This window comes from Mus musculus, chromosome 2 (assembly GCF_000001635.26).
Source record: "Mus musculus strain C57BL/6J chromosome 2, GRCm38.p6 C57BL/6J".
Taxonomy (NCBI): Eukaryota; Metazoa; Chordata; class Mammalia; order Rodentia; family Muridae; genus Mus; species Mus musculus.
This window is the reverse complement of record NC_000068.7, coordinates 128,815,377-128,843,080: the sequence shown is the minus strand read 5'-3', so window position 1 is coordinate 128,843,080 and position 27,704 is coordinate 128,815,377. Positions and strand designations below refer to the sequence as shown.

The 27,704-nt window shown below is 42.2% G+C and overlaps 1 protein-coding gene across 5 annotated transcripts in view; it reads right to left on the bottom strand.

Annotated features, from left to right (window-relative positions):
- Tmem87b (transmembrane protein 87B) overlaps positions 1-24,778 on the bottom strand; it is a 35,959-nt gene extending 11,181 nt beyond the window's left edge. Inside the window, exons 1-15 of one of the 5 annotated variants that reach the window (XM_011239791.2) lie at positions 24,690-24,747; positions 24,578-24,634; positions 19,938-19,998; positions 18,571-18,665; positions 16,693-16,824; positions 14,625-14,675; positions 12,481-12,571; positions 11,822-11,883; positions 11,448-11,631; positions 8,867-8,966; positions 5,686-5,779; positions 3,862-3,933; positions 1,738-1,846; positions 1,598-1,656; positions 382-485 (exon numbers count right to left, since the gene is read on the bottom strand). In XM_011239791.2, coding sequence (XP_011238093.1) covers positions 382-485; positions 1,598-1,656; positions 1,738-1,846; positions 3,862-3,933; positions 5,686-5,779; positions 8,867-8,966; positions 11,448-11,631; positions 11,822-11,883; positions 12,481-12,571; positions 14,625-14,675; positions 16,693-16,824; positions 18,571-18,665; positions 19,938-19,968 — 1,184 coding nt within the window. In that variant the 5' untranslated portion in view covers positions 19,969-19,998; positions 24,578-24,634; positions 24,690-24,747. Of the gene's footprint in view, positions 1-381; positions 486-1,597; positions 1,657-1,737; positions 1,847-2,277; positions 2,350-3,826; positions 3,934-5,685; positions 5,780-8,866; positions 8,967-11,447; positions 11,632-11,821; positions 11,884-12,480; positions 12,572-14,624; positions 14,676-16,692; positions 16,825-18,570; positions 18,666-19,937; positions 19,999-24,577 lie in introns of all 5 variants that reach the window. The other 4 variants (XM_011239790.2, NM_001355628.1, NM_028248.2 and 1 more) reach the window with 4 other exon arrangements.
- Positions 24,779-27,704: the final 2,926 nt, after the last annotated feature.

The following is a 27,704-nucleotide window of genomic DNA, read 5'->3' as shown; positions in this document are numbered from 1 at the left end:
TCAAAGTAGTAAAGCATCTATAACTTTTACAATAAGCAGCGTTCAGGATAACAGACAAAAGACAGATTCAATCGATGGAAGATGCAAAGTACATGGGACCTCTTTTATAGGGCCTAAACAATGCTCAGGATTTGGGGGGAATTCAAGTGAACACTGGCTCCACTAGAATAACAAAAACATCACCAGGTTGTTAGCATCTACTGCAGCTTCCTGGGTAAATGGGTGTCAGTCATTTTCTTCCTTTGAAGAATTAAAAAAAAGTCTCGTGTTTACCAATTCTGGATTTTCTAATGCTTTCTGTGCGCTGTGCCTCCTACTGTTTTCAACAGCACAGAAGACAACCAGCAAGTGCTTCCAAGGCGGTACCCCCATGTTGGTTACCTCTGATTATTTGCTGACGGCCTCCATAAGAACATTATCACAATAAGGATGACTGAAAAGAGGAAGCTCCAAAACGCATCGTCAACCCACAGCTCCATCCAGTCCTAGGGTGAGGATAATCCAAACACAGAACATCAACCTTCTGATAAGGTACAAGTGTCCCACCCAAACCGTACACAGGCAGGACTGAGACCTCTCCAGCTGGCAAACCTCTTCCTTGTAAATAAAATTGCAATAATTTTCTTCTAAGGAAACCTACGTTGTAAGCATTGTTTCTAAAAAGCATGCATATTTCCCTTTACAAAATTTTAGGACCAACAGAAAGATTTAGGGAAAAAAATCAAAACTGGGACTTAGAACTTTAAGCAGAAAATATTAAAGAGGGGGAAAAACCAGAAGTTCAGCTTCTTTCCGTCAATTGTCTCTTACACTGCAGCAGCTTTAGGCTTCCGGGCACTTAGTGAGCACACCTATGGTCTCAAGAACCAGGCTAAGTGAAACAGTGTTCTTCCAGCTAGAGTAAGCACCAGACATCTCCCCAAAGCCAGTGCTGAGTGCAACATCAAAGCAACACACCAGACTTCGGTATTTAGTCCCACCTAGGGACAAAGCCAGGCTGGGGATATAGCTCAGTGAGGCAAAGCATACGCAAAGAGCTGGGTACTATCTCTATCACCGAAAGCTAAGAAGAAAGAAAAAAAGGCACAAAATTATTTTTCAAGATGTATAAAAGAAGTTCAGAAAAAAGGATAAAAATTTTGAGAGAAACTTGCTCAAATAGTTATTTACTTTTGGTGTTGTGAGACAGGGTCAAACATAGCCCAAATTTGCCCTGAACTTTAGATCCTCCTGCCTCCTCTACCTCTGAGGGCTGCAATTAAAGGTTTGTACTACTGACAGTTTATGTGACAATGGGGTCAAACCTACGGTTTGTGCTTTGAGGCAAGCATTCTACAGAGATCTACCTCCAGCTTAAGAGTTATTTAAAATAGAAAACAAGTTTTGAAAACTCTACAGAAAATAGATTTTTAAAATGCCCAATAAAATTATTTTACAAACTAAACTCATTGAAATTCCACAAAACAGTATAAATAAAAACAACTGCTTAAATAATTAATTTAATTAAATGCTTTAATTCTGTAATAATTTAATTAACCACTTTAATTATCTAATCAATAATTTAATTAAATCTTAAGACATTTAAGACTTTACTTACTGATTGGCATTTTGCGATCCTGAAGGTCTTTGTTGTCCACACCATAAACACTATAGAAGCTGAAAGACAGAGAAAGTCACCCATGAGAGAACATACAATTCTAAAATGGGCTATTTCTGAAAAAGGTATAGATGGCTTACCCAGCACTGCAAAGATGAGTGTATTTGTAAAATGCCTATACAATGAAAATTTCACTGTGTTCTTTCTTAGCCTTAGAGTCTTCATAGTCTGTGCCAAACTTATAAAAATGTGAAAAACCAGTTAAGGAAAAACATGGCAAACGGCAAAGTATAGTTAAAAGAAAACGTAGGATGTTGGGATTAAGGTGTGCATCACCAGGCCTGGCAAGACTAGCTTCTAAAGTAACACAATCCAGCTAATTAGGACCTACTGTGAGAGCCTACAAAAATGCAAACACACTGTACCCCTTACACGTATCAAATAAACAAACAAATCTGTTCTTGCTAAATCATCCGAAAGTGTTCTTTAAAAGCTAAGGGATTAAAAACACAGAAGCAAATTTGAAACTGCCTAAACCTTCACTTACCAGGACACTGTTTAGGTCAAGTTTAAGTCACCTACGGCCACCCCCTGCAGAAGAGAAAGCAGTGACAAAGCGCACAGGCTCCACAAGGTGGAGAGAGCCAGCCCAGCATGCTGTTGCAGTAGGAAAAGGATATCCACCAGCACAAGCCCGAGTCAAGGAGAGAGAGAGGCAGGCTGGCCAGAAGAACAAGATCAGAGTCATTCGCCTGCAGCAAAACAGCAAAAACAATAACCAAGCAGGAAAGGGGGTGGGGCGGGGACATGGGGAGACATAGAAAGGCTACCAACTCTGAACCTGTAAGTTAGATTCTTACAGGATTAACTGCTTTTGTGTTAGGTTCACTGAAATAAAAGTCAACAAAGCCATTATCCAAACCCATCAATTTTATATCTACCCTTGCTTGTATCTATCTGCTTATCATCTGTAACCATTCAGAAAACCCATTTCTCACTTTATAGTACTAAAAATGACCAAAGAGCAGCTGAGAGGGAACTTTACACACTCAAGTTCAAAGGAAAGGAGTACTACAGTACCTTACTTCTGGTCACCCTCAATACCATCCAGAACTATTTTAATTTCTGGGTTTCTTTATGACCACTGAGTAAATTAAACCTTTCACCTTGCTTTCCTCACATTCCCACCCCAATGTACTGGAAAGTAACAAAGTCCATGCTGTCCAAAGGAGACTTGTCTTCTACAGTTACCTAAACCTGAGTGCTTCCCACTAAGTCCCTCTGTGGATAATTAAGAAGAAATCTCTGAATGTTATCTTTAAGTTCCCATGAGAAAACAGCACATTTTGTTTGTTTATTTGTTTTGAGATAGGGTCTCCTTATATAGTCCTGACTGTCTCTGAATTCTCTTTATAGTTCATGTTGGCCTCCAACTCAGAGATCTACCTGCCTCTGCCTCCCAAGTACTAGGATTAAAGGTGTGCACCACCACAACTGGCTATAAAATTCTTTAGGATGAAGTCTAAAGCTCAATTGCTTAATGCAAGATCTATTCCCTGACTTCTCAAAAGTTCCAAGCACAAACCACTTTGGAAAAGAGGTAGCTTGGGCTCCTTTGTAAATGCACCAAGGCAGAGGCCAGGCCGTCAGGACAGAGAGGCACTGCTAAGGGAGGGGTTGCCTCCATCTCTACTGCAGCTCTGCTGTTCCAGCTCCAGAGGTATCTACTTCCTGTCCATTCACCACAGGAAGGCAAGTATCTCTGAGAAGCCACTGCAGAGGCTACACAGGACTCATCCATGCCATTATATCTTCCCTATGACCTCATCTGCCATGACTCCTCACCACATTTACACACAATAAACCTAAGCTAGGACATGTGACATCTTTACTTTTTCTGCCAGAGTTTTCCTCCTGCCTCTAGTCTCACACCAGCACTCTAAAATGGCGATTTCATCTATGCTGCTTCAATGAAGTCACACACTTGTCTCTTTATCAGGTGTGAACTCTGCAAACATAGAGACAGTACTCTTTTTGTGCCTCACTGTGTGAGGTGCGCACTTAAGTGTACATACTTCATGAATTAACAAAAAAATAGAGACATTCCTGTCTGGCGAGTTAGCTCTTTCTTGCCTTTAACTAAACTCCTACATTGAGAAAACCATAACGTACAACTATATTTTATTCCACTATTATTATGAATTAAAAGTAATCTGATTTTAATGATACCACCAACTATTTTGGAAGGACATGGTAAAGGATATGAACCACACAAAAATGGAGTCAATAACTGCTAAAACAATGTCAGTCAAAACAACAGCTAAATGTTTAGAACCCTGAAAGATAAAAGTATGGAGAGCCTAAGTTTACACAAGTTTCACTGCAGTATAAAAGTATCATCTGATGAAGAAAAACAGCTTTGCTTTTCATCACCTCCAACTTTGTACTGTTTTATACCTTATGGAATGAATGTGTTCAGCACATAGAAATCATCTGTTTTGGGAACAATAAATGTAATTTCTTACCAATTTTATTTTATGTTAGAAATCTAGCAGTGAATCGCTAATCCGCTCTCAGCTCCCGGCAGGTGATCACAAGGCTCTACACCTGCTCAAGAGCTCTTAATTTTGATGTGCCCTGACTAGCTCAATGGCTGAGCACTTCCAAACTTCCCTAAGGCTAGTACACACTCCCCTCTGGTATTCTTGGTTTAAAATCCAGAGTTCTTGAGTGGGACACTCAAAAGGATCTTAGAGTGGATTAATGATTCACTGTTACAGAGAAATAAATGGATTGGCAAATAAATACAATGCTCTTCATGCCCCAGTCTCACCCAGACCTATTATTTCAGTCTCCTTTTTTACACCAAACCTAGAACTGGGACTATCAGAAAAACTAGCTCCTGACCTCCCCTAATGGTAAAGGGACATACTCGTGCAAAAAAAGCAGAGTGGAGGTGGGAGACCGTGGGAAGGGAGAAACAAACTATAATTTAAGCACTTGTTTCAAAACAGCCAGTATCTAACTGCTGAATATGCAAATTTTAAAATGTGTAATACTGTGTTTATATGTGGGGTAGTATTTTTCCTAGTTTTTTTTAGAAAAAATTAATTTCCTATGAATTATACACACACATATTTGAGATTATAGGAAGGATTCATAATTATGCAAAGGAATAAATATGCTCAGAGAACTAAAGAACAGATTGGAAACACACAGTGCAAATGTATCAAGACAACTGGAATAAAGCTTTTTTAATACTTTGAAAAATGTCCTCTTCTAAGAGCCAAACAAAATTATGTGAGGTGAACTTAGTGACAACACACAGATTAACTGCTCTGTGCACAATGATCTGACCTTCCCACTGAATTCAAGTATGTTTTGGATAAAATGCAAGATTCTTTGGATCAGACAAATATACTAGCTCCTTAAGCACTTGGCCCTCTATGGAATTCCTAAGAAGAACCCACACTCCTTTCATGGAGTTTTTGGCTTGCTTTGCTTTTTTTTCCTTAGAGGTTTTCAGAGATGAAAATACCAACACTTCCTCAGATGACCAAGTGTTGCTGCCCACATGATCAGAGTCTTCCCTGAACGTGACCTTCTCCTGGTTCTTCCAGCAGTGGACCTTGCTGACTCCCCAGACAGCAAGTACAGTCAGAGTGAAGTTAGAGGTGATGAGAAGAGGCCGGCTGCGCATCCCAGTGAAGAGTTTATACCTTCCTGCCTATGTAATCCGTTTCTATCCTGCTCATCTGATCCGCTTCTAAGCCCAGGATTAAGGAAGATATGTCTGCATAAACGATGTAAGGGCAGAGACATATGTCCCTGATGAGCAGACACTTGTGCATAGAGCTGCCTCCAAAAGCAACATCAATAGCGCTTTCACCATCAGCCCTTTTAGGAAGTACTCTGCCGGGCTCACCCTTTACAAAGTATGAAAAAAAGGCAGCCTATTCCATCTAAAAAAAGCTCAGATTGGACTTTTCCATATGCTTTTATCTTTAAAAACAAAGAAAAATGAAGAGACAAAGTATGATAGTATTCCACAGCAACAAAAGGGGTGAGTGAGTTAATGTGGTTTTTACCCCGATGACTCTCATGACGCCTTCAATGGCTGCAAAGATCAAGTAAAGCAGTCCCAGTCCAATCACCCGGTGCATCACTGTTCCTAAGCGAGGCCTGGAGTAAGCAAGAAGGGGAGGCGGGGAGAGAGCATTCGTAAGCAGAGTGCATCTGAACACAGAATCCAAGGGATCAATACACCGATCTGTCGAATGGCAGTGCTTGAGTTCTATTTCACAGGACACAATCAGAAGCCAGGAATACCCACCCAGTCTGCCCTCTAGGACCTGAACCTGTACAGGTGCCAGTGAAGAAACTGTGTGGCTGGCCACAAAGGTGCCAGAGGATTTGAAATTAGTATGGAGGAATGGGGTGGTAAGCCTAGGAAGAGATCTACCAGCTTCTAGGGGCTGATAGAGGTTATAACTTCTATTAACTGGAAACCACACAAAGCACCGCCTTAGAGAGGCCGACTCTCCTTGTGACCGGCACAGAGCAGGATGAACATAAGGACACCAGCACCCTCTCTCTAGTTTCCTGCCTCTCAGAGCAGGGCTGATAACATAATTTGGTTTTTAATCTTTAAACTTAAAAGTAATAGTTTTGGCCAGGCGTGGTGGCGCAAGCCTTTAATACCAGCACTTGGGAGGCAGAGGCAGGCGGATTTCTGAGTTCGAGGGACAGCCGGGACTACACAGAGAAACCCTGTCTCAAAAAATCAAAAAAAAAAGAAAAAAAAAAGTTTTGAGTCTTATAAATGATAAGTAGGGGAAAATATATTTTCCTTTACAATTAACAATCTGAATATAGATGAGATCTACAAATCAGAATTGATTGCACATACATTTTAAAATACTTTAAAAACCCACTTCTCAGAGTAATTAGAAGGAAAAAAATGGCTTTGAAAACCTATCTAAGAAAGTCATGTTAAAACAAAATCTAAGGCAAGGAGCTAAGTGTTGGGTGTGGAAAAGGAGATCAGGGTGGTGGCCCCCTTCAGGTTCAGGCAAGGAAGGGCTTGGAATGCAGCCCAGGCTGGCCTTGAACTAGAGATCCTTTGGACTCCATGTCCTAAGTGCTAGGAATACAGGTGTCGACAGACCTAGCTAGGACCTAACAAGTCTACTCCACAACATTTTTTCAAGAAAAACAGAACATGTCTACCTAAAAGCTTGTTTGACAGCACTTATGGCAGCTTTACCATTATTGTCAAAAACTAGGGGAAAAAACCATTTATAGCTAGCAATAACCCAACGCATTTAGGGAGAAGAGCACTCTCATTACCTTCAGAATGCTCTATGTAACAGAACCCTCCAGGAAACCCAAGCTGCTGAGAAGCACAGATCCTGCCTACCTTCCTGCCTTTAGAATGGAAAGATCTGGGCAGAGCAAACTGTGAATAAAGAGCCCCTACCAGAAAGCCAACAAAATCACAGGCTGGCTTTCAGCACCACTCAGAGGTAAGCAACTTGGCTAATCTTTACTCTGTAGCATTGTTTGTATGCACCTGCCACATTCAATTAGAAATGAAGTTGAATAAAAAACATTTACAAAAGTGACCAGAACTCCAAGACATGTATGAGTTAAATTAGCCAATAATATGTGAGAAATTGGAGTTTAAATTGAAATAAAACTTATAGTCCTCATGGGGGCCAGAATCTTCCTTACACCACAGGGAGTGGCAGATCACAATTATGACAGTTATAAAGGAAGATCTGTAATTCAAAGACATAGCTTGGTTTCCATGTTTGCATCTGGGCTTAGATAGCAATTTCCAAACAGTCTCTACTGCCCTTGTGAATGAAACACCAGCTACATCAAAATCATCTGGATTCCAGAGTCGACCCAACGCCATCACTCATTTTCACTTCTCCCCTGTCTCCCCTTCATGAAGAGCCTGGAAGCCTGACATCTTGGCTCTAGCTGTGCTCTCAAACACAGTGAGACGCAAAAAGAAGGCCTAAGGAATGCAGATCCTTGCAGCCACACTTAGTACCACTCTTCTACCTCTGCTCTTGCCGTGGACACTTTAGAGCTCCTAAATTTCTCCTAGTATTTTTTATATTAGCTAACATCAATGCTGCTTCCCCAGTGATCCTAGGTTAACTTGAAAATATCCTTAGACATGCACTTAAAGCACCTGCCAAACAATCGCACTACTGTGCAAAGAGACCAGCTGACTTCAAAATGTCCTTCCTCTCACCTCTCCCAAGCTGCCTGTGCCTTGCTGAGTGGTATGGTTAGTCTCAGGTGGGAGGACTACTCTGGGAGTGCATGACCCCTCCTGGTTCCCTGAGCAGGGCAATTCTACAGCCCACTAATGAATCCTGTAGATTAGAGTGACCCAGATGGTGACTACCTTCACCTACCAGAGGTCACCCACAAAAGAAGGATAGGTGTCCCTGTGGGATACAGCCCTCCCAAGCACTGAGTTCATCTCTAGGTACATCCCTCAGATTGCTTTATGACAGTAACAGTATCGTCACCTGGATGGCTAGGAGCACTGGTCTCCTGCTATTACCATCACTGTTACCAGTGGAATCCCTGCAAGTTGGGCCCATCCCATGTTTCTTGCATACCTAGGTACACCTTATTCAATGTGTGGTTCTTATATCAGCCCCAAGCCTCTTCTGCAAGCTTGTTGAAACAGAGAAATCAAGACAGAGGTAAATGGGGTCCTGAGAAGGGAAGATGCAGTGTGGTGTGACCAATCCCCCTGCCTTCACTCTCTCAGTTTCTGGACCTTTTATGGAGCTCTCTTAGTAGACCTCATGTTAGAACAGGGTGTCCAGAACTTCATGGCCTTGTGGTCTGTAGGGCAAAAGAGGATGGAATGTCCACTAGAAAATAAATGGTGGTCTCTAGTTATTACGGTTCCAAACTCTGGGTCTGGATTTGCTGCACCTTTACAGTAAGACATAGACCACTAAAGTTAAGGTGTGGTGGCAATGCTTATAATCTCCACACTTAGGATGCTCAGGACACCTTGGCTACAGGGATTCAATTCCGGATCTTCATTTGGAGACAATATAAAATGGCTAGTCCATTCAAGTTTTTTTTTTAAACCCATGTTCCCGCAGAGTTTCCCCTTGGGGATTCAGGTAGCAACTGACAAGCCCCCAGTTCCACAGAGGTCCTGGTACACATGAGCTGAAGCACTAGACTGGAGAGTTGTCGAGAGCTGTTCATCACAGCAATACTTACTTCACAATGCCATAACCCAAGCTCACAATGATCACAAGCAGGCGAGCCAATGTCCTCTTAACTGCAGATATCAGCTCTGCAAATATCAGTAAACCTTGAGCTGAGGAACAAGAAAAGAAAACAACTGGTTGTGTGTACTCTTGAAGACCTGTACAGTGACATTGACACACGCTAAAAAATTACTGTGCATCAACATTGACATCAACTGATATTCCAGGCCTCAGTGAAAGGCAACACTACCTCCTGAGGACTCACCACAGGTGTGATCAGCTAGCTCTATTGGGCAGTTTTCTTATGTCAACCTGAAACCTATCAGAGCTCCCCTCCAGCTACATCCCTCTTCATGTACAGCAAATATCTGAAAGCCATCATGCCCTCTGAAGTTCTCTTTTTTCTAGTACCTTTGTCATTTATTCACTTAAGATGTATACTTACAGTACTGGTCTAGAATGCACAAGGCGCTGGGTTCAAACTCTAACCCATAAAAAGAAATGCAAGTATTCATTGTGCTCCTGCTATATATATGAGAGGCACCTTGAGCTCTATCTGCATAGACTTTGAACTCTGGCTAGGACATGTAAGCAGACACAACTCAGCACGGGGAGGGCTGCATGTGACACAGTAACCCTGGGACTAGGAGAAAGAGCAACCTAATACACATCTGGGGGGCACATAACTGGTCTGGAAATGAGGATTTACAGACTAAGTGGATATATGTGGAGGAAGAAAAGGGCAAATATAGCCCTTGGGAAGCACAAAAAGAGAGGAAAGCACAGTGTATATGCAGTAGAGTGCAATGTCGGAGTATAAAACAGAGAGACCAGGAGCACTCGTGGCTCTGGGGACTCTGTTATGGAGTCCAGACTTGATGTTGAAATCTGTCCTTGCATATTTCTGTAAGCCAAGTTTTATCATAACACAGACATGCTTACTTGCTTATTGTTGTCTGTGGCTGTGTTTTACTCAGGTCAGAGCTGAGTCATCAGAGATCATGTGGTGTGCAAAGTCAAAAATGTTTAGTACATGGGCTTTGTAGGACTCTTCAAACATACTGACAGTGACTCATAGTTTCTTTGCTAACCCCTTTGATGACACCTCAGATGAAGGACTTGGATTCTCTGATGGCCCCAAGTGGTATTTCATTTCTTCATAGACCTCTGGGTTTTGCTATTCTTCAGTCCATACCACCCTTGCTCTCTCTAGGTAAGAGATCCTTCCCAGAACAGAAAGGGGATGAGCTACCTTCTCTGACACTCAGTCCTGTTCCAACCCTAATGCTTTATCATCTTATACGACCTCCCCCTGACCCTGACAGTACTTGGGAAGGAGTCCAGGGCCTATGTAAGCTAGGCAATTTACCACCACTGGGATACACCCCCAGCACTTCGATATCTGACTTAGAGCACATATGCAAACATCTCTGTGCATGTATACACAAGCCATATATAGCAGGAACAGCTCTACCACGTAGTCCTCCATGTTGGCCTTTGTTTAGTCTTTTGTAGATATGCTTTTTTCAGAAATTTCAAACATTCCTCAACAGAGAGAAATTAGTGTGATAAATTACTATGAATCCACCACTCAGCTCCAATAAATAGCAACATGAGTCCAAAGTGGCATGTATATTTCAATTCAGTTTTTTTCCCTAGAGTTGGCTAGCATCACTATGCCTGTTAATAATTGATGCCAAACTCATTTGTAACTGCATTCAAAAGGACATTTTTACCCCTTTGAAATCTTCAAAGTGTCAGTGGTAAGACCAAGTGCTCACTCCTGTGACCCGTTTGTCTCTATCTTCTCCAAGCCAACGCACATATCTGAAACAGCAGCCTAGCCAGCTTCAAGCATCCCACTGTGCAAACCATGGTAGGACCTCCTTTGATCATAGGAAGCTTTTGCAGGGTGAAGAGAAGAGGAGAGCACAGACTACAGATACCACAGACTTACTCTCTGGGGCTCAAGAGCCTTTCTTTTCTTTTTTCCAAGGAGAGAAAAAAACAAAACTCAGAAAAGTAAAATATTAAAATCACTGGCGACACTTAAGGTGCCCTTACCCATATCTTGGTATTGTTTTAATATAATTAGAGAATGGGAAATTTTCTTTTTCCAAAAAGGAAAATTAGAAAGAAAAAAAAGGAGAGAGCACATGTTCTAGCTCGGATGATCAGGGTGCTACTCTAAACTGTCACTCTGTGCAGTGCACATGCTTATGCACCAGACGACACTGGTGTCCTGATTTATTGCTCTCCACCTCATTCCCCTGAGACAGTCTCTTACTGACCCTGCAGCTAGACTGCTAGCTAGCAAGCTCCATGGACTCCCCCGCCCCCAAGGCTGGAGTTGTAAGTATGTGTGCAGCCACATGTGGCTCTTACATGGGTACTGAATGCTTTCTTTCTTAGTAAGTGCTTTACAAACTGAGCCACCTTCCAAGCCTCCTAACATTCTCTTGTTGGCTTCCGTCCTCTTTACTGGGAACACAGATATTTGCAAACCTATGTACAAAAGAGGTCTTCCTCCAGCTATGCTTACACTAGCTAAAATACACTATATACAACTCATAGAAACAGTCAAAACTTACTTGACAGTCCAGTGCTGTTGATGTTTTGGTATTCACTATAAAAAACTGCCTTTTCAAGCATTCCTAGGAAAATAACAGCTGCAATCCAGAACTGAATTCTTAATATATCTTTCCAGTAACAGGCAGACCACAGCAGCCAGAGGACACCATATAATATGTAAACGATACACATCACCATATAAAACTGCAGGGAGAGAAACAGTGTGAGCCTCTGACCCTTTTAACTCTAGAAAGCAGACATCTCTTGATTCTCCCACCCTTCATTTCTTAGTCTCTCTGAAAGCAGAAATAGAGGACATGTCAAAGCAATTGTTACTACTGAACTCTTAAAATTCTTAAAAATTAATTTGGAAATGAGGAGGCGAAATACTCACAATCATGAGAGGCCAGTCTGATGCAGAGATGTACCCATGAGGACCCACCATAGAAAGAGAAACTAGTGACAGCAGCAAAGGGGAATGGGGAGGAAGAAATCCAAGAGTTAATTAATAATCAAGTTTTTAGTAACATTTTTAAACATAAGCTCATCTCTCCATATCTATTTAAAAAGTGTATTAGTATTAAGATAACCATTAAGTTTTAGGACTTCAAAATAAATGTATAACTAACAAATCTATCCTTGAAGATATGTTTTGGGCTGGTGAGATGGTTCACTGGGTAAGAGCACCAACTGCTCTTCCAAAGGTACTAAGTTCAAATCCCAGCAACCAAGTGGTGGCTCACAACCACCCATAATGAGATCTGATGCTCTCTTTTGGTGTGTCTGAAGACAGCTACAGTGAACTTATAATAATAAATAAATCTTTGGGCCAGAGCAAGTGGAGTTGGCTAGAGCAAGCAGAGGTCCTAAGTTCAATTCCCAACAATCACATGAAGGCTCACAACCATCTGTACAACTACAGTGTGTACTCATATACATAAAATAAATAAATCTTTAAAAAATAAAAGATATGTTTTAAACAGAAATAGATTCACATTAATGAAAAAAAAAACTATAGAATACAGATAATGTATGACTAGAGGTTAACTGTACCATTTAAATCCCAGACTGCATCTGTTTTCTCCGTTTTAATAGAAACAATGAAGATATGGAAGCCATCTTTCTGGGTCCTGGCTACAACATCCTGTAATAGACAGAGTAAGCCTTTGTTCTTTGAGACAGATTAGTATATGAGATACAGTTATACAGTTCATAGTTAAACAGTTTTAATAACTGAACAGATAAAACAGAGGGAAGGAATGGCAGGCAGTAGAAGGAAGACCCTGCTGCCATTTTCTTTTTTACCCACCCCTCCACAGGAGAGGGGAACAAAGGGGTCTCATCCTCTGTGTCTTCTACCACTTGTACTGCCACAGGCTCCCCATGCATTCTCATTCTGTGCTGCCTTTAATATTATCATTCAAATTTTTTTTCTGGGTTGGTCTTGGTGACACATGCCTTTAATCCCAACACATAGGAGGCAGAGGCAAGTGAACCTCTGTGTGTTCAAGGCTAGCCTGGTCTATATAAAGTGCCAGGCTATACAGGACCATAAAGTAAAATCCTATCTGAAAAATATCTGCCAGTGGCAGGGATACAAGCCTTTAATCCCAGCACTCCATGAGGCCTCTAGAAGGCCAGCCTGGTCTACTCTACAAAGAGAGTTCCAGGACAACCAGGGCTACCCAGTGACATCTATCTTGAAAAAGAAATCTAATATTGGAATTCTCATATTCCCTCTTAATACCACCAAACATTCAATTTTAACTAAATATTGGTTTTTAAAAATTGAGTTGAATGACAAGTGAGATAATGTCAAAAATAAGTCAGACCAGTCAGAGGCTTTGAGTCTGAGCCAGTCTGGGCAGCAGTAATAATACAGTGTCACAAAACAAAATATAACCTCAAAATTGTTCCTGTCTCTACAAGGATGGGTACCTGCACCATCCCCAAAAATACAAAATCCTTGAATGCTCAAGTCCTTTGTATTAAACACCAAGGCATTTGCATAGTCTGCACATCCTCCTATATGCTTAAAATCATCTCTACATTATTTCTAATACTAATAGAATATAAATGCTATACAAATAGCTATTGTATTGGATTGTCTAGGGAGTGGCATAAAAAATGTCTGTCTATGTTCAATACAGAATTACTTTTCTGCATTTGGTTGTGTATATGGATGTGGTATTCAGGGAAACACAACCTGCAAGTGCTGAGGGCCAAATCACATGGACAAAATGATTCAAGTGTCTTAGGTCACTCTGCTACCAGCTATTCCACTAACAAATAAAGCTGTCCAGTGGGTGCTGGAGAGATGGCTCAGAGATTAAAAGCACTTGATGCTCTTCCAGAGGACCTGAGTTTAGTTCCCAGCACCCACATCACGTGGCTTACAACAGCTTGTAACCCCTTCTCCAAGGGATCTGTATGCAATACTCTTTTAGCACGCGCACACGCACACACGCACACACACACACACACACACACACACACACACACACACACATTTAAAAAAAACCCACTAAGAACTTCCCCTCAATGATGCTAATGACTCTTCCAATGGCCCTGCAAAGTCAACATGGCACAGCTCACACCCATGAGCATTCTCTCCTCTCACTCTCTACCCCTCCACGTAAGATAGCTTATGTAAGGAGTCTGTCCCTGCCTCTGCAGTCAATGTCTTCCTATTAGATTTCTATTTGGAATAGATGAAGAAAATTGTAAAGTCACTCTATATAAGCTAAATTTAGGCTCTCACATGTCCATTTCAGTCCTAAACATAACCCCTCCTAACCTTCTGTACTTTGTACTCGGACTTCTGCCTCTCAGTAATTCCCCCAAATGCTACAATCTCCCTTTCCTGTGCTGCGCTGTTTCTCACTATACAGCCGTGGAGACTGAAGGAGCCCACTGCTATGCTGTCTTGTGCACTGAGAACTGACATTTCAAAACAAAACCACAACAAAAACCAAAACAAAAAACAGCTGCAGAGCTAGTATTCAGAGAGATTTTTAAACAAAAGCAGAAATAATGCCTGTAATATATAGAGAAACAAAAGAAAGTACATTGTTTTAAATAGTTCCTTTTTTTCCTTTCCCAATTTTAGTCACTCTCATTGTCCAAGTAAACATCAGACTGATTTTCCCAGTCTTACTGTAATCTGTGTTTACTGCACTTAAAGACAAAGGGCTTACCGTTGATCCTTCCTGGCTTGAAATGTTTCTGATACCTGTTAGTTCTTTATTCTGGAAAAGAGTAAAACAGTCGAATTCTGTATTACTACATTTCCATGGAGAAAAGTAGCTTTTAATAATTAAGATAAGGGGCTAGAGAGATGGCTCAGAGGTTAAGAGCACTGACTGCTCTTCTAGAGGTCCTGAGTTCAATTCCTAGCAACCACATGGTGGTTCACAACCATCTGTAATGGGATCTGATGCCCTCTCCTGGTGGGTCTGAAGAGATAGACAGTGTACTCACATACATAAAATAAAATAAGTCTTAAAAAACAAAACAAAACCAATCTTTAAAAATAATAAGATAAAAGCATTAGTAGAAAACAGGTTTAAAAGTTGAGATCAGAGGTCAGGTCTCACTGTACTCTGAACATGAATTAACAGAGTTCTTAGAATATGCTACCTTAAAGTGTGGCTAATGCTGGAGAGTGGGTGCTGTTGGAGAAAGTGTAGAAAATAAACAGGGCGTTAGGTGCTAAAGTTCTGGACTTGGTCAAAGTCTACAGTTCCTGAAAACCACTGAGGCACATATGTGTAATTTTCTGTGTGTGTGTTATCCTTCCATATACATTTTTTAAAACTTTTATATTTTACTAAAGATATTTTCATTTTAGAATTTTCAGGAAAAAGATAACTACAATGATTCATAATAACCTCCCTATCTATGTGACTTAGTTAGGACGGCTATTGGTGTGATAAACGCCATGACTAGAAGCAGCCGGGGAGTAAAGAGTTTGATTTTTACAACTCTCAGTTCACACCCTATCACTAAGGGAAGTCAGGGCAGGGATGCAGAGGCAGGACGGAAGCTGAAGTCATGGAGGGAAAACTGCTTACCGGCTTGCTTTTCATGGCTTGCTCAGCCTGCATTCTTTTTTTTTTTTTTAAGATTTATTTATTTTATGTATATAAGTACACTGTAGCTGTACAGATGGTTGTGAGCCATAATGTGGTTGCTGGGAATCAAACTCAGGACCTCTGCTTGCTCTGGCCCCGCTCACTTGGGCCCAAAGATTTATTTATTATATGTAAGTACACTGTAGTTATCTTTAGACACTCCAGAAGAGGGCGTCAGATCTCATTACAGATGGTTGTGAGCTGCCATGTGGTTGCTGAGATTTGAACTCAGGACCTTCAGAAGAGTAGACAGTGCTCTTACCTATTGAGCCATTTCACAAGCCCTCAGCCTGCATTCTTATACAAACCACAACCACCTGCCCAGTGGTCCTATGCCACTGTTCCCATGGAGAACTGGACCCTCCCACATTAATTATTATAAAGAAAATGCCACACAGACTTGCCAAAGGCAGTACAATGGAGGTATTTTCTCATCTGAAGTTCCTCTTCCTAGGTAATTCTAGCCTGGGTCAAGTTGACTCTCCACCCAGCCAAAAAACACCAGGATATCAGATATGACTGTTTTACTAACATTTATAACACCACTTTCTGAAAGAAAGAACATGCATACAGGAAGCAGTGTTTAGATTGTTAAATGCCTGTGAAAAGGCAAGACCTTGGTAAGGGTAATATATCATTGCTTCACAACCTAGAGGTTACTGGCAACCTTGACTAGAGCTCATTTGACAGGATGCTGGGAGCAAAAACCTGAGAATGGTGGGGAAAATGAGAGATAAAATGGAAAAGAGCAATCATAAAAACCTCTTATTAAGCTGAAAAGAGAAAAAAAAAAAACAAAAAACAGAGGCATGATGGTGCACACCTTCAACCCCAGCCGTTTGGAGGCAGAAGAAGGTGTATCTCTGAGTTTAAGGACAGCCTTTCTACATAGTGTTCTAGGTCAGTCAGGACTACATAATGAGACTGTCTCTGGGGGGAAAAAAGAAAAGGATAAAAAGCAACAGGATACCAAGTTATTTCTTATATCCTAATGCACATATACAAAAACTAAAACCAAGACAAGCACTTCCCTTTCTGAAAATACTGACAAAACATTATTCAAGTTTGGTTGATTATTCACTACAAATAAACTGGTTTTAACATAATTGATTTTAACCAGGCAGATACTCACATTCAATGAGGGAAATGCCTGTGAATCACTGCTGCAATCCAAGTTTTCACTTTTTGTTGTCCAACAGTCAATGTTTTTGAAGTAAGCACAGACATCTGGATCAGCATGAAGTTCATGTCTTTGGGACAGCTCCTATTCAAGGTAAAATTCTAAGTTATAATTTACTCCTACATCTTTTTTCCTAGGTGATTAAAAAAAAAACCTTCATATCTAAAGAATACCAAGAATTAATTCAGTTCGGAATTATTTGAAAATATGCAGTAAAATGAGATACCAAAGAGAAAAAATATTAACTGTGATTCTAAGTATAATCGAGGTGACTATACCAGGTTAGCTGTTTCAGTGTGTTCACACACACGATCAAGTACAAGTATGATCTTACTGTGAGGAAAGAGATTAAGTTACTACTGTAGGTGAGCAGGCGGTGTATAATGTTAGTCCCAGAGCTTAAAGCACAAGAAATGGCTGTTCAAGACTAGCCTGGGACATGAAGAGACTCTGTACAATAAAAAACAAATAAAAATAAAAAAACAATAGCTGGGGTTAGTGGCTCTTTCTTTTAATCCCAGCACTTGGGAGGCAGAGGCAAGTGGATCTCTGTAAATTTGAGACCAGCCTGGTTTATAGAGACAGTTCCAGGACAGCTAAGGCTACAAAGAAAACCTGTCTTGAAAAAACAAAAACATGAAAACAACAACAACAACAAATTAAGTCATAATAGTCTATAAAACAAAGGAAAAGTAATGTGTTCATACTGTTGGCCAGAATTATAGAAAAGATAGAATAGGGCAGCTCATTCACAAAGGAAAGTGCTAAGAAATATAAAAGGAAACTGAAAATAGTAAAATCATCATTTGGCAGTTATTATAATAACAATTGACTCATAAAGCAAGATTCATAAAAGGCTGCTAAATTAAATGAATAAATATTTGATGAAAAAAAACAGGACATTTACATAACCCTAAAAATACTGTTCCACACACCAACAAAAAACAGTTAACTCATCAGTGGAGAGATCAACAAATACATCCTTTATCAACTGTTTAAGTTAACATCACCAAAGGACAACTCAATATTGTGTGGAATGCCTGCTAGCAGTGCCTACTTGGAATCTGATCGTGAAGCAGCAGAGATAGTCAAACTGAGGGACCTTTGCTCTAAATGAAAAGTCAGTACTAATAAAATGGAAACCCAACATTACTCAGGGTAGAAGTCAAGCATGCAACAGAGACGCTTCCTAAGCAATCGTGAGACTCCTCAAAGAGCTCCTTGCCAGAGGCCACAAGGAGCCTCTCACATCCATTCTCCACACAGCCTCTTTCTTCCTCAGATGTCTCCACTCTTCTCTCCTTGGAGACTGACTTGAACTCATGAAGTCTACTCATCCTCGTAAGGTTCTGGGTTCCTAGCCGCTCAGTTTGAATGATGTAAAATCTCAATTTCCTTCTCTTCTCTTCTCCCCTCCCCTCCCCTCCCCTTCTCTTCTCTTCCCCGAGACAGGGTTTCTCTGTGTAGCCCTGGCTGTCCTGGAACTCACTTTGTAGACCAGGCTGGCCTCGAACTCAGAAATCCACCTGCCTCTGCCTCCTGAGTGCTGGGATTAAAGGCGTGCGCCACCACCACCATGCTCAATTTCCTTCTCAAATGAAGGTGACTTATCAAAGCTCTTTACCAGTGTCTCCCACAAGCCTGATCCCTCACATGGAGATTACAAAGTTTAAGCACACACTTTCATTTATTGTCTAAGTTCTAAAATCAATTTAGAGCATTTCTAAAACCATAAGCTCCACTTGTAGCCTACTCAGCTGGTGCTATTAAGTCTTTGTATTTATAATTTCCCTTCACAGCTTTGTACACACGAAGACTTGTCTCACTTACCTCCTCCAGATCAGGGTAATCATTGTGACAGGTATGATACTTCAAATGCCACTCTATGGTAAACTTCACAGGTCCAGAACAACTGAACGACTTCACTAATCAGACAAAGAGTTTTATTGTACATTAATTACAGTCTAGTATAAACTTGAAGCTTCAAGAATGCTGTCTGAAACTGGCTGTTTTAATAGTAACATGAATAAAACATTACCTAATTTCTCTAAATCACTGCAAAATGAGATACATTCATTAAATTTTAACAGCTACCGGGGACTTTCTACAATATTATTCAAATATAAGTCCAATGTTGGAATCAACTAAGCATCCTGGCTTGTTAAGCAGCGGCTTCTTTTACTCACTCACACATCCAAAACACACTGAATGAATCCTCTGCTGTGTACCATGAAAGGACACAGTAGATAACAAGAACAGTTCCTCTTTATGAACTAAATTGTTGTGAGGAGTCCACAAGTGGGCGCTTTTAGAAGTCTAAGAGAACAGGGCGTCAAGGGGCACTGGGCACCTGACATGATCTAGGACTAAGGCATGTTACCTAAAAAAAAAAAAAGCTCGTCAAGTGAAGAGGAGAGTAGAGATGCAGGAAGCCTGTCTAAGTGTGAGCCCGACCAAGGATGACTGCCTAGATACAGTTAAACAGACCAAGCAGTCCGACCTTTAGTTTGAACACCGTAAAGCACCACCAAATGCTTTAAGTTCTAGGTGGTGTGATTAAGCCTGAAGGGGTTAGGCACCGTCAGAGAAAGCTCTTGTTGGAGTGTCTGATGCCACTACAGCTGGCTTCCCCAGAGCAAGAGCAGGGAAGGGGCGGAGAAGCCACACTATCTTCCTACAACGGTCTCAGATGTTGTAGAAAGAGCATCTCTGTAGAGCGACCGTGGTGGATGATGAGTACCAGAAGGCAAGGATCACTGAGCATCGTCGTAAAGGATGGTAATCCAAACCAAGCCCACAGATAAGGCTGACAGAATTTTAGAAAAAAACAAAACGGGCTGGTGAGATGGCTCAGTGGGTAAGAGTACCCGACTGCTCTTCCAAAGGTCCGGAATTCAAATCCCAGCAACCACATGGTGGCTCACAACCATCCAAAATGAGATCTGACGCCCTCTTCTGGTGTGTCTGAAGACAGCTACAGAGTACTTACATATAATAAATAAATCTAAAAAAAAAATATATTAAAAAAAACAAAACAAAACAAAACAAAACTATTTTTGCAAATAACTAAGTCTTAAATGAAACAAAATTCTAAAATGTTTGAACCAGTTTTTTTAAAAAAATTAGCTTAATGTATCTTACATTTGTTTAAATATATTTATTTATAATATATCAAAATTGAATATTAACATACTTACCAGAAAACTTGATCTCAGTAGAGTTAAACATAGTTTTCCTGAATACCAAAGGTCCTGATTTCTAAAGTGGAAAATATAGGAAAATCTTAATTAAAACTTTCTCTATTTTTTAAAACATAGTTTTATCTTCTAAATACAGCACTCTAGTCCTTATGATACTATCTGAGTAGATGATTTTATTGTAAAGCCCCATATTTAGTCTTTGAGTCAAGACATTTTAAAACATAAAACTGGGGCTAGAGAGATGGCTGGGTGGTTAAGAATGCCTACTGCCCTTGTAGAGAGCCTGAGTCCAGTTCCCAGTGCCCATAGCATAGAACTCCAGCTCTAGACGATATCCACTTCTGACCTCTACAAGTGCCTGCATTCACTCACGTACACATTCTTTCCTACCCTGTACAAAAATTAAAAATAAAAATCTTTAAAATATAAACTTGATCACATCTCTGGCTTAAAACTGTATCACTGTGTCTATTCACTAGTTGATGTAAGGATCAGAAGTAGTGGCCCTGCTTTTAAGTTTTAAGGATCATGAATTCAAGGCCAGTCTGGGTCACACAGTGAACTTTGTCTGGAATACAAAGACCTCCAAAAGTCTCAGTTGGGGCTTGGTGATACACAAGACAGAAGGGGTTTGACCACTACGGTTAGTGCTGCTTGGCCATAACACAAACTGCACATTCACAAGCTGTTCTCTTGGTATCACAGTGAAAGTACTTCCAATAAATAACATCTCTCCCCAGAATGACTTTGGGTTTTTTGTTTTGTTGTTTTGTTTTTCTTTTTTTTTTTTTTTTCCTTTTTTTTAAAATTAGGTATTTTCTTCATTTACATTTCCAATGCTATCCCAAAAGTCCCCCATGCCCTCCCCCCACTCTCCCCCCACCAACTCCCACTTTTTGGCCCTGGCGTTCCCCTGTACTTAGGCATATAAAGTTTGCAAGAGCAATCTCTTTCCACTGATGGCCGACTAGGCCATCTTCTGATACATATGCAGCTAGAGACCAGAATGACTTTGTTTACCACTGTACTTACAGCAGTCTAAAATCCAGGAGACCCCACACAGTCAGAGCCTGCTCACCTCCCAGCAATGCTTCACTCCTGCAAAACTCCTGCTGCTAGGACCTTAGCCGGCAATCTGAAAGCTGCAACACCTCTCTTGCTTTTCCTCCGCCTACCTAGCTTCCCCTTACCTCAAGAACCAGCTCAAAATCTCCTTCCTTGGCTGGGAGTATGTCGCTTACTAGAGAGTCTGTTTACCACACTACAGGCCCTGGGTGTGCTCCCCAGTGACCCCAAACCTCCTTTATGCAGTCTCTAGCAGCCACTGTGGTTCACAACACTAACCATGATTGAAGTCAAACAGTTCTTCCCAAGAATAAAAACCCTGCAGGAAGGAACCATGCTAAGTGAAAGAGCAGTTAGGCATTACAGAGCACCAACAGGACAGACCACTCTTTCTCCTTCCCTGCAGTTTCCGAAATATAAACTCAGCAGCTCAGATCCCTCCTCTGGTCTCCGTATGCATACACCCGTGGATGCGCTCAACGGCACACTACATACACTAACTGCAGTAGCAGGCACACTCCTCTCTGCTCCCACCAAGTCTTACCCTGAAGCCTTCAGTCAGCCAAGCTTCCCTTCCATCCCGAGCTCCAGCACATGCCTAGTTACTGCACATCTTCCCACGCGTAGCTCTCTCCACACCTACCAATATGGCTGTACTGCAGCCCCTCAACATTCGCTTTGACCCCAATGGTAGAACTGGTTCTTCTGCCTCCAGACCTGCACCTTCAATCTATCCTTAGATGGCAGCCAGAATAATTAGCAATTCTGCCAAAACCCCTGTAATGGCGCTCTGCTATTTGCACCTAAAACTAACTGATGATCACAGAGTATACTCAAACCCAAAAGCCATAATAAGCATTATAAAAAAAAAAATCAAAATCAAAATAAAAAATTCTGAGTTTAGGTGACATAATAAACATTTGGTTCCAGCTTCTCTTAAAAGGAGACTTGGCAATTTTGTGCCTAGGAACCATAGTGCTTCCTTCCCTGAAGCCAAATGGCAGGAGCTGTAAAAGAGCTAGCTTCAAAGTTTCCTTCTTGAGGAAGAGGGAAGCCTAAAGCTTAAGAAGCTTACATGGCTGACAAGGGTCCTCCCTGAAGTTACAAACCAAGACAACAATTACTGTGGTGGAGTAGCTGCCTACAAGCTGTTGGCAGAACGTCAGTGACATAGCTTTTGGTTCTTACCCATGCCAGGGACACCCTTGTTCTTAAAAGTCACCCCAATGTACTCACTGGTTCACTGAGCTGAACTTCGAAGGACTTTCATCTGTTGCTGAGCTATTAGAAATGGTCTCAGAGAGAAAGTCACATAACAGGTACCAATATCAAGAGAGACATGCTGTCCAAGCTCAGCTCACTTCTGACATGATCTGTCTCAGCCTTATAAGTCCTGGAGTTTAAGGCTGAAGTCTAGTGGGAGAGGCCTATGGTGACCTTAGTCCCCCACCTTCCAGAACCTGATTCAACAAACACAACAAGATTTCCCCACACTGCTACTGTCCCACTCCTTACAAAGAAAATTCCTATTAATCTTTTCAGACTAGCTATACATCTCCACAAATCAGAGTCAGGCCAGCTCCATCAGTACTTGAATAATAATATCCCAAGCGTGCTATATGGTATATATAAGTATCTACTCATAAATATATTACCCCTGATATTGTGTGAGCTCCTTGAGAGAAAGGATTGTACCTAAAATTCATCTTTGCAGGAGGAATAATCAATCTAGCAAATGGCATATGGAGATGCTCAAACTATTTGTTAATTTTTATAGCTAAAAGAACCTTTTTTTTCCTTCTGATGAATTCATAAATGAAAGTCTTTTTTTTTTTTTTTTTTTTTAAGACAGGGTTTCTCTGTGTAGCCCTGGCTGTCCTGGAACACATTCTGTAGTCCAGGCTGGCCTCGAACTCAGAAATCCACCTGCCTCTGCCTCCCAAGCGCTGGGATTAAAGGCATGCGCCACCACTGCCCCGCATAAATGAAAGTCTTATTCTCCATGTTCTAAAAGACAAATTCTGACAACTTATTCTAAGAAAAAAAATAATCAGCCTGCTTTTTGCAAAGCTGACACTGCTGGCTTGAGCTACACAGGAAATAAACTCAGTCTGACCAAAGCATAACTACAGTCAAAAAACACACTTCTCTGCTTGTCAAAAGAACCTGCCATTCTTCCCAGTGGGATTCTTACTATCTGAAGTACGCTTGACAAAGATCTTTTGGTACATGCTCAAGCAACAGTTTTCATGGAGCTGATTCACAATGCTCTTATTTTGAGTTTGGAAACCGGCTTAACTGCATTCACTAAAAAAGCAGCAGGAAACCATAAAGTGTGCTTCAACAAACATTGCTTTTTATTGATGAGAAATACAGCCATAGAGATGGGCAGGCCCTATCGTGGTAAGTATACAAAGACATGTTTCATTCTCTCTGTTCTAAAAGATACATTTCTGACAACTTGATATAAGAAAAAAATAATCATCCTGCTTTTTGCAAAAAAAGGCTGCTGACACTACCAGCCTGAGCTACACAGGAAATAAACTCAGCCTGAACAAAGCATATGACAGCTAAAAAAAAAAAAAAAAAAAAAAAAAAATACTGGGCACCTACTCAGAAGAATCTCAAACGCAATGAATACACTGAGCCGGGCCACAGAATGAAGCCTACACTTGAGCCTCTGCAGTTTTGTGTTTGGAAGTATGTGCACCTTCTGATACTACTTTTGGTTGAAGGAATATAAATATAAATGTCACCTTTAGAACTTAGACGCTGTTTCCACACATCCCAAGCAGATCTGGGCGAGTCATCTGACTCTGGACTCAAGACAAGGCCGCTTCCCGATATCCTGTCTCTTTTGCAAGACTTTGCACAATTTGGTCTCTGCCTTCTTCCCACATCATCTCTTAACCATACAGGACGTCAAGTTCTCTAACGGCCTGCCCAGTTACGGAAGTTTTCATCCATCAGACTCGCCCTTTAAACACTCTTAAGCAAACACCCTGTTCCACAGACACGCGCAGAAGTCATGAACACTAAGGAATATACAGAAACTCAAGAAAAATAAGAGAGGCGAGGTGACTTTATGCACGACTGTAGAGCACACTCAATTTATGCTCTAACAGAAAGGCTAGACAAACCTTGTGGCCTTGTGGATGTGGCCCCAGTAGTAGTAACCTAGCCGAAGTATTCGGTCCCAGCGATGCCGCTGGGAATGCAGAGATTGGGGCTCTGAACTGAAGAAACAAAAGCAAGATCTAGAGACACCGTGTCAGGACAGTGAGAGGCGGGTGGAGAGCCTCGCGAGCAGCAACAACATTTGGAAAGGGAAGCCGTCTTAGGAAAGCACAGTGGGACCGCTCTTCCCAGAAGCCTAGGCAGAGGAGGGGGACGCTCCCTTCCCAGAGCCCACTCTAGACAAAAGGCTCAAGAAGCGCGTCAGAGGACCCACCGCTGGTCCCAGAGAGCCCTAGTGAATGTGCCCAAGGCCAGACTGGTCCGCAGGCGGAGCTATCCAGCCAGGGCCCTGGAGCCTAAGAAGCGCCACGCCTCAGTCCCTACAGAGCACTTACGTCATTGACCGTCCTCGTCCAAAGCCCGAGCTCGGGGACTGCGTCCACAGCCGCCGGGACCCAGCACAGGAGACACAGGGCAACTCGCAGCAGCTGGGCCCCGGCGGGCCGGCGGCAGAGGAGGCTGGGAAGGAGGCCAGCCTCAGACCGACAGGCGGCAGCCATCTTGACGCGGACGCCGCACCTGCGCTCCCGGAACCCGGCCACGCCCCGGGGCCGCACCTGGCTCAGCTCCGCCCCTGAAGGGGCGTGCCCACGAGGGGAACGAGAGCACGGGCGTGAATGCGGAGGGGGTCTTGGGCTGAAGCGGATAGGCGCTGTTAGAGGAAATAGGCTCAAACCTGGAGCAGGGCTTCAGGGCCAGGCCTGGAAGGAACCGAGGAAGTGTGGAGGGAAGGGAAGAGAGTCCAGAGGGAAACCCGCCCACGGAGGGGGCGGGGCCTGGGAGGTGGGGCCGGGTGGAGGCGGGGCTGAGAAGGTGGGGCCGGGAGTGGAGGCGGGGCCAAGACCTTAATTGGGGCGGGACTATGGGCACGGGGCGTGGTAGGGAGGCGGGGCCTTCCCGGGAGAAGGGAAGGCGGAACCAAAGTGTGGAGGCGGGACTACAAGATTAAAAGGGCCGAACCTGGGCGGAACTAGAAGCTGCTTTAAGGGGAAGGTTGTGTGTAGAAAGATGGAGGCGGGGAAAAGAACAGGGAGAGGAGGGGGAGGAAAAAGAGGCAGGGCCTTAAGGGAAACTAGAAAGGAAAGACCTGGCTGCAACGCAGTTGAAAGGTCAGCTTGCAGAGCAGGGCCCCGAGGATAATGGGGCACTCTAATGACAAGTTGCAGAAATGAAGATCCTAGTACTTGGGAGGTGGAGGTAGGAGGATCGTGGGAATTCAAAGACAGCCTATAGCCACATAGCAAGCGTGAGACCAGCGTGAGCTGCACAAGCTTGTCTAAAAGCAAAACAAAATACTTGTCAACTAAGGGGAAAAAATTGTTTCGAGAGCAATAGTCAGGTCTCACCAGTAGGTGGCACTAGGAAATTGATGTTTTATATGAATTTGAATCTTTCCTGAAGGTGTTTTTTTAGTCCCGATTAGATTCAGTAGGAGTTACTGTTTATACCTCTAATTTCCTTATTTTAAAATAGTTAACTATTTTTCAAGCACATTTAAGTTCACAGTAAAATCGAGAGGAATGGATCTCTAGAAAGTTCTAATATCGCCCTGGTCACCAGCTTCCTCTGCTAGCAACATTCCACACTACAAGGAGTACCTTTAATAGAGACCATTAAACCAGTAATCAATTCAGAACTGTATCTTACGGCTCATTAAATATCTCACAGAGGTATCGATCTCCGAGTAATAGACTAAACAGGGAGTTTACCTTATTGAAGAGCAAATGGAATATTGAGATGGTCCTGAGGTTAAAGGCACTTGCTGCCAAAGCTGACTACCCACAAGGTCCCAGAAACAGACTCTGGAATGTTGTTCTTTAACCCCCAAATACTTCCCACTCAATACATAAGTAAAATGTAATTAACATTTTAAAAGAGTAATTATGGGCTGGCGAGATGGCTTAGTGGTTAAGAGCACCCGACTGCTCTTCTGAAGGTCCAGAGTTCAAATCCCAGCAACCACATGGTGGCTCACAACCATCCATAATGAGATCTGACGCCCTCTTCTGGAGTGTCTGAAGATAGCTACAGTGTACTTACATATAATAAATAAATAAATCTTTAAAAAAATAAAATAAAATAAAGGCACGAGCCGCCACAAAAAAAAAAAAGAGTAATTACTTTTGTTAATTAGATGCTTCTTATTCTAGGGTAATTTCATTTCCAAGGAAGAGTGGCACTAGCATTGCTTCCTTGAGTTAGTTAGGCTGTATTTGTTATCTCCTCCATCCACAACACTCAGCCAGGGGCCAGGGTAAAATCAATCAAACCTAACACAGCAAAGGGCCATCAGCAGGGGGTGGATGTAGTATTTGCCCAATATACCCTGACCCTGGTTCAATCAGCACCACAGAAAGAGCTAATGGAACAGGGGACACTGGTCACATCCTGGGGTGTAGATATAAAAGAGTCTGGAGACACTGGCCACTCCTGCAGAGGACTCGGGTTCCATTCCCAGTACCCATATGGCAACTCACAACCTCTGCTCCAGTCCCAGGGCATCTGTTGCCCTCTTCTGATCTCACTGGTCCACAACACATACAGGCCAAATACTCATACACATAAATAAGTAAATCTAAAACATATTTTTAATTTAAAAAGCCTATAGCTTTTTTTTAATCCTTATATTTTAGAGATTTCTTTAATTTAGATGCTTCTAGAAGCAGTCTCTGGAGTAAGACTCCAGTTCATCAGGAAAGGATCATAAATGGCAATAGGTTAGCGTTCTTGAAATTCATGCGGTAAGGTTCTAATCTCCAGCTCATCAAATGTGAATAGAGAAAGAGAGTGAGATAAGATCTTCAGGGTGGGCCCTTATCCGGAAGGATTGGTATCTCTATCCAAGAGCCTCAGACACATTCGAAGCCTGGGGAGGACATTGTAGACCCTAGGAGCTGCGACAAGCCCCCAATAGAGGCAGTCAGAGGAATCTGTGTCAACAACTTAATCTTGGACTTCCTGATCCCACAACCGCAAGGAGCTCCACGCTGCGCTCTAAACCTCCCAGGTTCTGTTCCTTTGTTTTGCCAATCTTAACAAATCAGCCCAGACAGTGAGTAAATGTGACCGTGAGTGGAATGTGGACAATAGAGACAACGTAATTATCCAGTCAGCCACCGCGGTGGCAAGTGGCATGTAATCTCGGAGAGACTTCGGAAAAGCATGTGAGCAATGTCCCCAAGTCACCTCACCAGGAAGCTGCGTTGTTTGCATGGATGGTTCCCAGCTTATGGTAGTTAGACTCACAGTTTTCAGCTTTATGGTATTGCAAACTGAACACCCAGCACAGGCTGTTCTTAATTTTGATCTTGCCCTGGCTGGAGATGCCTGATGTGGTGCTTTCTGGTGGTCCTGGGCACCCTAAAGTCAGCAAGCAAAGTGGAAGCTCTGCTGTGTCCTGTGACACCAAGGTGACTGCTTTGACAGCTGATGCGCCAAAATGCTGCTTTCTTCTTTATTGAG